General features: G+C 47.4%; 1 protein-coding gene across 14 annotated transcripts in view; it reads right to left on the bottom strand.

The window, feature by feature from the left end:
* Nucleotides 1-1,417: 1,417 nt before the first annotated feature.
* The window catches only part of GAL3ST1 (galactose-3-O-sulfotransferase 1), a 32,939-nt gene continuing 19,393 nt past the window's right edge, over nt 1,418-14,963 (bottom strand). For 11 of the 14 annotated variants that reach the window (XM_082203247.1, XM_082203242.1, XM_082203243.1 and 8 more), the window contains 2 exons: nt 8,341-8,474; nt 1,418-6,508 (listed from right to left, as the gene is read on the bottom strand). In XM_082203247.1, coding sequence (XP_082059373.1) covers nt 5,365-6,508; nt 8,341-8,465 — 1,269 coding nt within the window. In that variant the 5' untranslated portion in view covers nt 8,466-8,474 and the 3' untranslated portion in view covers nt 1,418-5,364. Of the gene's footprint in view, nt 6,509-8,340; nt 8,475-8,695; nt 8,907-10,011; nt 11,171-14,963 lie in introns of those variants that run through there. The other 3 variants (XM_082203240.1, XM_082203234.1, XM_082203239.1) reach the window with 2 other exon arrangements.

Below are 14,963 nucleotides of genomic sequence, written 5' to 3' on the forward strand. Positions count from 1 at the left end.
CTTCGTGCTCTCCCCCCCCCCGCCTGGTCAGTTGGCAACTCTAGCAGTGGTGGAAGGCTGGTTTGAATTTCTGGGTGGTGTACAAAACACCCCCGTAAGCTTTCAGCTTGGAGAAGCTTCACTCCCAGATAGATTATTGTGTTCTCAAGGAAAACTGAGGGGTTGTGTAGGTGCCAGAGGCCCAGACCTGTGTAAAAGCCTTGCTCTTTAATTCTGCATGTGTGGTAAGTAGCAAGGAGCCTGCAGTTACTCTCTGAGGAGAGAAAGGCTCTCTACATGTGCTCAGAGGTGCTTTTAATTCTCATTTCAAGTATGAAACTGCATAACTGCAAATGTATGCAAATACAGGCCTTTATACAGATGAGGAGTCGTGGCGGAGGACTCAGCTGGTCAACACATTTTATGTACCACTGAGTTCAGCAGACTTTGCATCCTAATAAAGCCACCATTGTAAGTGCACTAACTTGAGAGTAAGCTGCCTGGAACACAGCAGGAATGACTTCTGGGTGGAAAGGCTTGCGATCATATGGCATGCATTAGGACTGTCACCTGGGCCTTTGCACATTTTACACAGGCTTTTGAATCTTAATGTACAGAAGAACATCCTGTGCTTTAAATGTGTGTTGGATGATGTGTTTTAAATATATGAATGGGGTGGATCCACTCTCCCCATTGATCCACCCCCTTGGCCCAGCGGTCTCTGCTCATCCTCCTCTGCTGCTCAGAGCCAGCGCAATGCAATTTGGTGCCTGAGGCAGAAAATTCAAATGGACCTCCCCTAAGCAACTGGGGTTGCTTCTCAACAAATTGTCTATCGAGCGTTCAACCTGATTTACTTGCAAAAAGTTTGCAGCAAGATTATGTTGGCTAGTTATGAAACATTTGTTTTGATTTGTGCATGGGGAGGTTAGACGATGGTACACCAAGCAAATATTGTAATGCACTTTGTGGTGCATTTCCCCATTGCCTTCCTTATCACAACACATTCGTTTTGAGGTGTGGGGTGAAGAGACAGGTTGATTGTGGAAGAGCACCAATTCAACATCAGTTGTGCACCCTGAAATCGCCAGTATGTGATTGAATCCCACCCCCCAAATGGCAAATGCCTGGAAGTGTCCTGATTCTCATGGGACACAGTTGTCCATTGGGAGGTTCTCCTGTGATGATGTCACTAGATAGGCTCTGCTGAGCTCCAGAAACACTGTTCTGCAATTCCTTCGCTAGCTGGTATCACATAGGCTGCCTCATACCGAGTCGGTTCATTGGTCCATCCTGCTCAGTATTGTCTACACTGACTGGCAGCAGCTCTCCAAGGTTTCAGACAGGACCGCTGAGCCATGGTCCTTCGCCACACCCACATCCCAACCCACCCCAGCTCACGCCACCACTACAAGTGGGGGAAAAGGAATCAAGAGTCTGAACAGCTCAAAGACCTTTGTATTATAAACAGCCTTACATTATAATTATTTTACAAAATTATAGTGATTTTTAAAATTTCTCATCTTTACAAGTGGAGAACATTAGACATCTATACTGAGTTAATGGTGTGTGTTTGTAGGTATATATACACAGAGAGAGCGAGAGAGAGCTGTGATGGAACAGACAGGAAGTGATGCTGTTCTGAACTATTGTTATCAGTCACAGTAGGACCAGCAGTAGCCAACAGGGTGCCCTTGAGTTACTGGTCTACAACTCCCATCATCCCTAACGGTTGCTGGCTGCAGGTGCTGGTAGCAGCTGAAGTTCAATGGCTTCTGGAGGGCCCCACCTTGGCTGTCCCTGAAGTCATACATGGGGCAAAGGGGGGAGCCCCAAAAGGATCTCCCTCACCGTACCCTTCTGAGTACACTCCCCACATTTTGGTTGCCTTTTAGCACCACCCAGTTCCTAAGCAACTCCTTTGTGGTGGAAATACTCACTTGTGCACATTTAAAGCACATGACTTCTCCCAAAAATTCTGGGAACTGGACGTTGTTAAGGGTGCTGGGAACTGCGAAGGGTAATCTACAGCTCCCAGAATTCTTTGGGGGAAAGCCATGTGCTTTAAATGTATGGTGTGTAGGCAGACATCTCTCCTGGGTTTTGTTTTGTTTGTTTGTTTGCAATGAGAAGCAGCAACTGGGAAGCCTCCTCCCTCCCACCATTCCTCTCTCGCATTCTGAGTAGAGCCCTCCCTGTAAGCACACTAGTCCTCATCAGATCCCGTTGCTTGTCAGGGCTGACACCTCCTCTTTGAGGAGAGAAACTCCAGGACCCTCCAACCAGCGAGGACATTAGCTCTGGCAGGGACGGCGGAAGTTTGGAGGAAGACAGCAAGCGACATTCTGCATCCTGTGGACCAACCCCACAGAGGTGTCTGGAAAATGGCTCTGCTGGGTGATGAAGATGATGACAAGGGTCACATCCACACATCATACATTGAAATCACAGCGCTTTCTCAAAAGAATCCTGGAAACAGTAGTTTGTTCAGGGGGCTGGGAATAATGGCTCCGTTATAGGTAAACTATGGTCCCCAGGATTCTTTGGGGGAAGCCGTGTGCTTGCAATGTGTGGTGTGTACACAGCCGGAGTCCCAGGCCTCCATAATCGCAGAAAGAGGTACATTGGCACAGATTGGGTTTGTCTAGGTAGTGTTCCAGGGTGGAGAATTCAACCTGAGTTGATGAGGAGCACTCAGTCTGAAATGACTCAGCTCCCAAGGACCTTTAACTAACACTGTAAACACACCATACATTTAAAGCACATGGCTCCCTTCCCTCAAGAATCATGGGAACTGTAGTTTGTTAAGGGCGCTGGGAATTGTAGCTCTATAGGGGAAGAAACTACTTCTTTGCAGGAAGCCCTGTGCTTTAAATGTTGAACGTGCTTTGTATGTATGGCGTGCAGTCCTGAGGTCTTCCAGCTATACATCAAGAGGGTCTATAGTTTTATGTTCCCCAAGAGCCTTTGCTCACGTGAGGCTGAGGGTTTAGGGCGACATGGCACTTTTGGGTTGGTCACCTTCGCACCATACATTTAAAGCGTTATGATACTATTTTAAACAGGCATGGCTTCACCCAAAGAATTCTAGGAGTTGATAGGAGACCCCCTATTCCCAATTCCAGAGCCACAGTTCTCAGCATGGTTTAACAATAAATCGTTCTTCAAAGAGAGCTCTGGAAATTGTAGTTTTGCAAGGAGGAATAAGGGTCTCCTAACAGGGCCTGCAACAAACTACAGCTGCCAGAATTACCTGGGGAAAGCCATGACTGCTTAAAGTAGTAGCATAGCACTTTAAATGTACGGTGGGAATGTGGCCTTTTTCTTTGTTGCTTACTGTGGTTTGAGTGTCTTGGGTTGGCGATGGCAGCGGATGGAGAGCATTTCAACCCTCATGCCATTTGCTCAGCTACATACTTAGTGGTGCCTTCTGTCCAAACAGCCCCATTGCTGAAGCTGCTTTTAAAAAAACAATACAACCCACCCACCACCCACTTCTTGCTAACTGCTAAGCAATTTTTTAAAAGTGTTTTTATGAGCAAAAGAGAGGCAGCATAAGCAGATGAAACCAACCACACACACACACACACAGAGAGAGAGAGAGAGAGAGAGAGGGAGAGAGAGAGAGAGATGGCAAGAACAGCCTTTGCTGGCAAACCCGAGTCCCAGTTTTACTGGGCATTTTATTGTATACCTCCAAAGCAGCTATTTGTAAGCACCAGAATGTGATTAAAAGAGGGATCTACTAAGGACATGGCTGATCTTTCCCCACCTATAGAGGATTAAGAAAGTCAAAGGTGCCCTTGATGGTTCTCCTAGAACTAAAAGGAAAGAAAGTGTGTCAATTCTGGCATTAATGTACTCTGCACAGCAGCCTTTGCCTACCCTGGGCCCTCCTGATGTTCTTTCTGCGCTACAACTCCCATCAGCCCCAGACAGTGGTTGCCGTCTGGGGCTGATGGGAGCTGTGGTGCCAAACCTCTGGAGGGCCCCAGGTGGGCAAAGGCTGCTGTCCAGTCTATCGCTGCCAGGTGAGTCAGTGCAATCCACAGTTTCTTGTTGCCTCTCACGCATCTGTCTGAAACAGAGGCAGATTTCAGTGCACAAAGGAACACACTCGATCATCCCCCCCCCCCCCACGGAGCAAAAGACACTGGGCTGTTTCAGTCTTAGGAGTGCACTGCCAACAACACGCAGGGGCGAAACGCCACCTTTGTGTTGGAGCTTAACTTGCGTGTGCAATTAACATACACAAACACACACACTCATTCACAGTTAATCTGTTCGCAGTAATGTTTCAGTCCCCCGCATGGACAATATCTACACTACACATGCATAGCAGTTGGCTATTGATTTAATTGCTGAGGGTGACCACCCTGGGAGCTCTCCTACAGTGAGGATGCTAACCAGGGTCTCTGCCTCCCTCTCACAGAATTACAGTGCCCTGGATTCTCAGGGGAATTACTATTTAACGTGGGGTTAGCCAACGTGGTGCCCTCCAGATGTTGTTGGGTTCCATCGTCCCCCATCAGAATTTCCCTATCAGCCCAACCACATCTGGAGGCAAGGTGTTGGCTACCCCTGATTTAACTAGTTTTAAGTCCGTGGTATAGATATGCCCATAGACAGACGTCCACTATTTGCGTCTTCGCGCACATGTTCAGAAACGTGCTGCCCATCCAGCACATCCTTTGTCCATCCCTGCAGATGTGAGCAAATTACACGTGCGTTGACTTCCCTTCTTTAGAAAGGAGCATCTGTCAATACATGCAAACGCATCCATGTGCAAATAGCCAAACAAGCACAAACAAGCAGCCACTTCCCCCAAGTTTCTCCCAACCAGGAGGACACAGGAAGCAGGGTGGTGGCAGCTCATCCATCACTGTTCACAGCAGTTTGAAACGAGAGTCAAGAGGGAGAAAATCTGAGCTCTAAAGAGTTAGCAAAATGCTGCAAATTGGCAGAGGTGTCCTGATGCCATTGTCTGCGGCTGCTTGCTCTGCTCTCAGCTGAAACAGTGGGGCCGGCTCAAGTGTTTGGACTCTGCAGGGCACCCAGGGGTGGCGGGGGCCCATCTACTTCAGCCCTTGCCTGTGCCGCAACATCCCCCTCCTGACACAGCCTGGGCCCAAATGGATGATTTGATCGTGCCTTCCCTTGGCCTTAGGCCATTCCTCTCCTTTTAACCGCTCAAGCTTGCTGTCCCTTTTCATTCTGAGGCTAGTTCAAGCCTTGGCTGGTGGCAAGCAGGAGCCGTATCTCACCAGCTAAGGTAAAGTAGAAGTGTGGGTAGGGGGGCGGATGGTTGGGAGGACCAAAATGAAAGCACCTGGTTGTTCTCTTGGACGGGGCACGTTTGTCAGGAACAGGGATTGTGCGGCCCTCCTACCACTTGAGGAACTCGCGCACCCAGCTCCACAGCTTGGTGACCCAGATGTTGGCCCCCAGGTCCGTCAGGTACTGGATCTCAGGGGTTAGCATCTTGCGGCAGAGCTTCCGGTGCTTCTTGTTGATCCTCTTTTTCAGATTGTAGCCCAGGATGGTCTTTTTGCCAAACGGCTGCCACGGTTGCATGCTGGATTCCTGGATGGCGCTGGCATCCACCGGGCGGCCCCCGTCAATGCAGATGTTCTTCATCTTCTCATTCTCTTCCTGAAGCCTGGCCACGTCCCTGGCCATCCTCTCACGCCCGTAGGCTTCCACCTTGCGCCAGAAGGTGGCATTGAAGTAGTGGTAGAGTTTGGCGTCTATGAGATTCCAGGCCGTGGCCTTCTGGTAGAGCTCGTCTGTCAGCCTGGAGACGCTGGAATCATTCCGGGCGTTGAGCTTGAAGTAGATGATGTCTTCCAACTCCCAGCAGAGCAAGTCCTTCAGAAGCACCAATGACTCGTCAAAGTACTCTACCAGCATGACCAGGTGGAAACGCTCGTCCACTTCACGGATGTACTGTTCAACTAGAGGGCTGTTGGCATTCATGCTACTGTCATAGCCCAAGTCGAAGAAGAGGAGATTCTGGAGGTAATGTGCACCAAATCCATTGGGATCATAGTAACGCCAAGGGTCCTGCAGGAATTCGGCCAGCTTATCGTCGTCTGACAACTTCCAGGTCATGGGAATGATGCGCCCAAAATAGTGGAAGGAGGACTCAAAGAGGTAGGCGGGGTCCCGCAGCACGGTGACAAAGATGGTGTTGGCTGGTAGCAGCTTGCGCACTTCCTCATAATGGAAGCGCATGTGGTTGCAGATGATGTTGAAGCACATGCCAGGCTGGTAGTCCTGCACTTGACTCCGCTCAAAGAAGGAGGGGTAGTAGAAGTCGTTGCGTCCGCTGGGAAAGGCGAACTTCAGGCGGTGCTTCTCCCCAAAGCGGAAGAGGATGTTGATTATGGTGCTGCTGGCTGTCTTGTGGGTCTTCAGGAACATGATGTCCAGCTTGGGATGACACTTCTGTGGATTGTGGCTACCGTTGGCCAAAGCCAGCAGCCGAGCCTGGGAAGGGTAGGAAGAGCACGAGTAGGGAATTGGGACCCTAAGGGGAAAGCAAGGTGGACAATGAGGATCTCTCCAGGAATGCATAAGGAGCTCTCTCACTATTTTCCTTAACTGTGCTACGCTTGGCAAAGGTTCCAGACCTTCCTCTAGCTTCCAGTTTCCACTGGACATTCATTTTCAGGAGTTGAATGTGGTTTGCTAGAGGAGGTAATTGATTGCCAATGCGTTCTGGGCCCAATTCAAGATGCTCTCAATAGTACTTAAATCCCTAAATGACCTAGGCCAGAAATATCTGAAAGACCATCTCCATCACTACCAAGATCTTTGTGTGTTAAGATCTGCAGAGATAGTTCTGCCACCCTCCAAAGTGCAGAGAATGGTGGCCCAGGAGAGGACTTTCTCTGTGGTAGTCCCTGAATTGTGGAACTCCCTCCCCACAGAGGTGCATCTGGTATCTTCATCAAACAGTTTTCACCATATGCTCAAGATACACCTCTTTACCATGACCTCCGACCCCTGAAATATATTGTTTTAAGTTTGTGGGGGGCAAGACTCCCCTAAAATCTCTGGATTAAGTAAAGGGGTTAGAATTTAAGCAAACCCCTAATTCCTGGCTTTAGTAAATGTTGGAATTTAATCAGTGGATTTAACATTGAACCTTTCTGAGACCTGAAGGTGTAGGGCAGTATAATTTTTTTTATAAATAACAACAACAACAATTCAACAGTGTAAAAATACAGGCTGGACTTGTTTTCCTGACCAGGGAAAGGCCTGGGTATGGGCAATTATGGAGCAAAGGCAGAGCCATTAACCCATAAAGAAAGCCATCAACAAGGCAGGAGACCTTGAGCTCTAGGTATTTAGCAAAAGTCAATCATAGAGTTGGAAGGGGGAAGTTTCCAGGGTTACAGTGAGTGAAGATATACCATATAACGAAGGAGGGGTTCCTCCTTCAGTTGTGTGTTGGTGGGCAGAGATGAAAGGGGTTTAGGATTTCCAAGTGGATGACTTAGCCAAACACAGGAAAAAGTGCCATTTTGGCAAGCAGTTTGGCAAAGAGAGGAAGTGGGGTCTGAGCTTTATGTGAGCTGGCTGTGACAAAGAGACACAGAGAACATGGCTGATTTCTCTGCTTGCAAACCCAACTCTGCTATGCCTATGAGAGACGTATAGGGGCCCTTTTGGGGTGCTAATGCTCTGAACCCCTCCATAGTAGGCTCAGGTTGTATATATGTGTAAATAAACCATATATCATAAAAACACTACAGACTCCACTGTGCCTCCTTATTCTAAAAGGAAACACAGACCCTCGTAAGTGTGCCTGGTACCCCTAGAATCTCTGAGTGGTGTGAGAGAGATACATGCTCACCACATTTTCTTAACTGTAGTTTGGTAAAAAAAATGGGAGGTGCAGAGGGCCTTGGTGGGCACTGAGGGGTGACCGAGGGTGCTTTGAGGCTACAGACGCCACATTGGAGATTCCAGAGGGTCATATTCACCAGTGGCAGAGTGGACTGTACCAGTACAGTGCTTTCCAGCATTAACCCTCCCACACACAAAACCCGGTTCTTTGAAAACAGAAAGCTTGCATATCAAGGATAACATTTCTTGCCCAGCCCCCACATATGTCAAGTTTTCTACTTGCAGGGAATTTTCCTGCATGCCCCCAAAAGAAAGAAAACTGATCCCCCCCCACCTGCCCCCTGAAGTGGTACAGTCCATTCTACCACATCAGGGCTCAATCCCTTCACTCTCCTTTGTGCATCTATTCTGTTCTGAGAGCCTTTCAGTGGAGGCAGAACAGACTGTGGTTCCGCTTATGGTCTCTTGGTCCACACGTCTTCTCCTATGCGCACCAGACTCACTCACTCTGTCATGCTGACTTGTAAGGGTGGGACGGCGTAGGAGTACAGCAGCAGCATGAAGCTGGTTAGGAGAGTCCCCAGGACGAGGCCCTTACACATGGACTTCCAGTTCTTCCCCTGATGCACCATCGCGATCACCTGAAAAGGAAAACAGAAAAAGGGCAGTGAATTCATGGGCAGATTCCTAGAAGCAAGAACCCAAGAAGCTGCCTTATACTAAGAAAAACCTTTTGTCTCAGTGTTGTCTACAGCGGGGGGGGGGGGGGTGAGGCTCTTTGCTCTTTGCATATGGCCCTCAGGACTCAACCCAGGCCACACCCTTCACTGGTACCGCTTTGAACCCCGAGTGTTTTCTTTACCTGCCTGGAAGGTGTCTCTGAGCTAAAGATCCCCTCACGCCTTATATACCCAACTGATTGCTGAGCGTTTCCTGTAGATACCATCTTAGCAGGAGGTCCATTCCATACAATGCAGGTGTGGCGGGGGCTGCCCCCCTTTGGTATTCTACCCCTCCCGTCTCTGTTGCCTCTTCGGCACCTGCTGAACACCTTCCTCTTGAACTTGCAGGTACTGAAGTGGGAGGGAGAAGAGTCAGAGCCAACAGATACCAAAGAGGCTTGTAATCACGGGCAGATTGCTTATCTATAGTTCCCTAATCCCTGGTTTCAAACCCTGGTTAATTAAGAGAAGAGGCAAGGAACCTTTTTCAGAACGAGGGCCACATTCCCTCGTAGATATAATAATAATAATATTATAATAATTTATCATTTATACCCTGCCCATCTGGCTGAGTTTCCCCAGCCACTTTGGGCGGCTCCCAATCAAGTGTTAAAAACAAGACAGCATTAAATATTAAAAACTTCCCTAAACAGGGCTGCCTTCGGATGTCTTTTAAAGATAGGATAGCTGCTTATTTCCTTCACATCTGAAGGGAGGGCGTTCCACAGGGCAGGCGCCACTACCGAGAAGGCCCTCTGCCTGGTTCCCTGTAACTTGGCTTCTTGCAGCAAGGGAACCGCCAGAAGGCCCTCGGCGCTGGATCTCAGTGTCCGGGCTGAACAATGGGGGTGGAGACGCTCCTTCAGGTATACAGGACCAAGGCTGTTTAGGGCTTTAAAGGTCAGCACCCTTCTGGGGGCCACATGCCAGTGGTGGGCAAGTGTGGAGGCAAAAGTGAGTGGGGCAATTGATGCTGATGTTACCTTTGTGCAGTAATTTAACTTCTATACACACTTGCATACCCGCCTCTGGGCAAGCAAGGGGCATTACTGGTGTTCAAGGACAAATTCCAGCCGCGCAATAACCACTCAAGGAGGGTACAAAGCAGGGCCAGTGAAGGGGTGTGGCCTGGTAAGAGTTCCAAGGGCCAGACAGAGAGGTTTGGAGAGCCAGATCTGGCCCCCGAGTCTAAGGTTCCTCTCATCTGGTAAAGGCTGGCAGGAAAAATTTGAGCCAGAGAATAAGCAAAGCACACAATCCCCTAGGGCTCCTTATTTTGTAATGCGCTCCCCCCAAAAAAATCCTACACACACACACGCACACACACAAACAAACAAACAAACAAACAAACAAACACAGACATACACCCCTCCTCCCTCTAGTCTATCCTAACAATTTGCTCAGCAACCTCCTTGCTAGCAGTGAGCAAAGATGAAACATGAAAAGGCTACAGCACCTGCCTGCTGTCCGCAGGAGGAGTCTGCTGAAATCAGACCTCAGAGTTGCTCCAGGAGCTTCAGTGGCTGGATGGAGCAAATGCCTGGTCCTTTCTGAGGCTGAGAGAATGCCTGAGCACCCGGTGTGTGAGTGTCTGCAATGCAGCAGCATTGTCCTCTGTGTCAGGCCAAGGAGACATACTTCCTGGGGCCTTGCAGTGGCAGAGCTGGCAATGGGCACGGCAGGCAGGCAGAGTTTTGGGAGAGAGTGCAAATGGGTTGCTCCCTGGCTGGCAGCCAGGAAGGTCTGATTGAAGGAGCTCTGGGTATCCAACCAGCCTTCCTCAACCTGCTGCCCTCCGTGTGTTTATTTTTTACCCCCTGCCAGTTTAAAGGGCCTTAAGTTGTTAATTAGCCAAAGGCCTGGGAGAAGAGAATTATTATTATTTGCCTGGCAACTAAAGATACAGTTGGGTGCCTTCCCCTCTCTGCCAAGCAAGAGAGCATGGGATTCCAGGCCCTCACCCAGGGTTTGTGCTTCTTTGGCAGAGACCGTTGTAGCTTTAAGAAATGTGATTTATTCACATATGACACCTTCAGTTTGCATGGGGGTGTAATAAAAAAAATCAAGGTCTTATGTATATAATAAATGTACCAACCAAGCATGTACATAGATATGTGCACCACATGTCTGGAACAGCACAGGAAGACCGCCCTGAAACCATTTTGACTCCCAAACTAACCAAATGTTTTCTCTGCAAGGAGGGAGGGGGTGAGGGAACCTTCCCATTGTCTCAGGAATGGGGTAATCACAATATCAAAGGAATGGCCAGACTACCAGGAAAGGCAATCAGATAAGGCCTTATCAGATAACCTGGCAGACAGGAAAAACAACAACATCCAAATTTCTGTTGTAGACCGCCTTTTCTGTGATATAGGTATGATGTTTGTGGGTGGTGGTCTTGGGCTACACCCCTTCTGTGATCTATGTATGAGGTTTCTGGGGGTGGTCTTGGACTCCAGGGCGGGCAATTTAAAATGTCTAAATAAGGGCAGCTGTGATAGGAATTTTGAGGTCTTAGATATATGTTAAATGTTCATAAGTGTACCAACCAAGCACATACATAGATCAACACAGGAAGACCGACCTGAAACCATTTTTGATTCCCAAACTGACCAAATGTTTTCTGCAAGGTCAAAGGAAAATGGAAGCGCCTCCCCATTGTATTTTCCTTCACAAATCCTGTCTAAAGGGCACATTTAAGATATGAATAGGGTGTGAGCCTGTGACCTGGCTCAGGAACTAAGTATTTATCATTGCAAAAGACTGGCCAGGCTCCCCAGGCAATCCAATCAAATGATCATTAATCAAGTAACCTGTAAGACGAGATAAACAACATTCAAATGTCTGTTTTAGACTGCCTTTTCTGTGATGTATGTATGGTCTTGGGTTATACCCCTTCTGTCATCTATGTATGATGTATGGAGGGGTGGTCTTGAGCTCCAGGGCAGGGAATTTAAAATGTTTATATAAGGGCAGGCACACCTTGGTTCTGGGTTACTCCTCCCTCCCTGTTGCAACAGATCAATAAAGATCAGGCTTGCTAGCTGCTTTGCTTCTCGATATTCTCTGGTTGGCCTCTGTTATTTTCTCCTGCCGATGGGGAACCTACAAAGGACTCTATAAGGGCTCTTGTGTCCCCCATAAGGGAATATGGGCAGATTTTGTTTACAAGAGGGGAATCCACATCTTACAGCATGGTCATCGCAAGAGAGGCTTGTTCCTACAGCAGTGCAACACTCAGTCCAAGGTATCTCTCCTAAATCTGCCGTTCCTAAAAAAGTAAGCATCTGCAATTCAGTTGCATTCTACCTGTCAGTTCTTTGGATGCTATTAAGTACTGTGATAGGAATTTTGAGGTCTTAGATATATGGTAATGTTCATAAGTGTACCAACCAAGCACGTACATAGATCAGCACAGGAAGACCGACCTGAAACCATTTTGATTCCCAAACTGACCAAATGTTTCCCCTGCAAGGAGGGAGGCGGGGTCAGGGAGCCTTCCCATTGTCTCAGGAATTGAGTAATCAGCATTTTAATGGGTGACAGACTATCAGAAAAGGCAATCAGATAACCTGGCAAACAGGGAAAACAACATTCTAATTTCTGTTTTAGACCGCCTTTTCTGTGATGTAGGTATGATGTATCTGTGGGGTGGTCTTAGGTTACATCCCTTCTGTGATGCATGTATGATGTTTCTGGGGGTGGTCTTGATCTACAGGGTGGCAATTTCAAAAGTCTATATAAGGCCTTGCGCGCCATTGTTCTGGGTTCCTCCTCCCTCCTTTGTGTGGTGAGTGAGGACCCTGTTGCAACAGAGCAATAAAGATCAGGCTTACTAGCTGCTTTGCTTCTTAATATTCTCTGGTTGGCCTCTGTTATTTTCTCCTATCAACAGGGAACCTATGTAAGGACTTTATATGGGCTCTTGGATACCCCATAAGGGGAAAAGGGCAGATTTTTGTTTACAACAGTACTACTGGTTAATCCCCTCAGGTGCCACCTAACAAAGGAATTTCCCTGATTTTATGAACACATTGATTGACTAAGATTAAAGACTGGTACACACTTAGAACATTTACCTAGGTTTACTCTTCACATGCTAATTGCTGATGCTCAGAAGTGGGTACGCACATTCCAGTACACATGGATCTTAATTACCGTATTTTTTGCACCATAACACTCACTTTTTTCCTCCTAGAAAGTAAGAGGAAATGTCTGTGCGTGTTATGGAGGAAATGCCTATGGGTGGCATGCCTACGGATTTTCCTCCTCTAAAAACTATGTGCGTGTTATGGTCGGGTGCGTGTTATAGAGTGAAAAATACGGTACATTCTCAGACTTTGAGAATGTAATAATAATAATAATAATAATTGTTATAAGAATTTTAAGGTCTCATATATATATATATAATGTTCATAAATTTACCAAGCAAGCACATACAAATATGTAAACCATGAAAAGTCCGGAAACCATTTTCTCCCTCCTAAAATGACCTCAAATATTTTTCTGAAAAGTCGAAGGACATCAGAAATCTCCCCATTGTCTCTTTCACAAATGAATAGGGTGTGAGCCTGCGACCCGTGACCTGCATTTAGGAATTGAGTAGGTATCCTAACAAGAGTGGCCAGGATGCCCAGGTAATCCAGTCTGGTAACCTGGCTGACAGAAAGAAACAACACACCCAGATTTCTGTCCCCTCTCTGATGGGGTGGGGTCTTGGGCCACAGCCCTTCTGTGATGTATGTATGATGTTTCTAGGGGTGGTCTTGGACTCCAGGACGGGCAATTTAAAATGTCTATATAAGGGCTTGTGCACATGGCTCGGGGTCCCTCCCCCCCTTCCTGTGTGTGTGGGGGAGTACCCAATTGCAACAGCTTTAATAAAGATCAGACATACTAGCTGCTTTGCTTCTCAATATTCTCTGGTTGGTCTCTGTTATTTTCTTCGACCGATAGAGAACCTACAAAAGGACTCTATATGGGCTCTTGGTTACCCCATAAGGGGAAGGGAGCAGTTTTTTTAACATCAATCATCATCATCTACTTATACAATGCCCATCTGGGTGTGTTTCCCCAGCCAGATTAATATCTATGTGTAATTAAAATCCATATTAGTGTATTTTTGGTCCTTGTGGAAGCCACCCAGAGTGACTGGGGAAACCCAGCCAGATGGGCGGGATACAAATAATAAATTATTAATAATAATAATAATAATTATTATTATTATTATTATTATTATTATTATTAGTAAGATCCACAGTCTTTACACATAATCACTATTTAAACAGCTCAAACTCCTTGCATAATACACAGTCTTACAGCACATCTCAGTTACAACATACAAGTTTTAACTAAATCCTAATATTTACTTAACCTAAACATTCAGCACCACAGATCTATTACAACACCTAATGAAGGTGCCAGGCAAGGCTTCCTGGGAATGGCATTCCACAATTGGGGGGGGGGGGCTGCAGAAAAGGCTTGTTCTCATGTTGCAATCCTCCAGAACTCTTGTGGAAGAGGCACGCAAAGAAGGGCCTCAGATGATGATCGCAGGGTCCGGGTTGGTTCATATGGGTAGAGGCAGTCCTTGAGGTATTGGGTCCTGAGCCCTTTAAGGCTTTATAGCTCAAAACCAACCCTTTTAATTGGGCCAGGAAACTAATTGGCAGCCAGTGTAGTCAGGCTGAGATTGGCGTTATATGCTTCAGCTGTCTTGCCCCAGTCAGCAGCCTGGCCACTGAATTCTGCACCACTGAATTCTGCACCACTGAAGTTGAAGGTGTTGCTGTAGTCCACTGAGGTTAAAGCAGCTAAAGCAGCTAAACCAGTTATACTCTAGTCTAGAATATGCCTTCTAGCCGAGTCTAACTTTGGGGACTACAACTTCTGTCAGCCTCAGACTTTGCTCCCATCAGCCTTAGCTTCATACAGCCATGTTGGCTGGAGGGGGGACTGATGGGAGTTGTAGTTCAACACATCTGGAGAGCACCAGGTTGGCGAAGGCTGGCTTCCTTAATGTTGACTGAGTCATAGCAAGGCAAATATTAGTTCTTGCATGTGAAGAAGAAGAAGAAGAGTTTGGATTTGATATCCCGCCTTTCGCTCCCTTTAAGGAGTCTCAAAGCGGCTAACATTCTCCTTTCCCTTCCTCCCCCACAACAAACACTCTGTGAGGTGAGTGGGGCTGAGAGACTTCAAAGAAGTGTAACTGGCCCAAGGTCACCCAGCAGCTGCATGTGGAGGAGCGGAGACGCGAACCCGGTTCCCCAGATTACGAGACTACCGCTCTTAACCACTACACCACACTGGCTCTGTGGTGGGTAGGTGTCCGGCAGCTCATTTGCCATGAGCAGGTAGCCATCATAGGTTGAGGCTGTCATACACACACAATCTTCCCTCTCTGTT

Source organism: Podarcis vaucheri (assembly GCF_965113315.1).
Source record: "Podarcis vaucheri genome assembly, chromosome: 16".
Lineage (NCBI taxonomy): Eukaryota > Metazoa > Chordata > Lepidosauria > Squamata > Lacertidae > Podarcis > Podarcis vaucheri.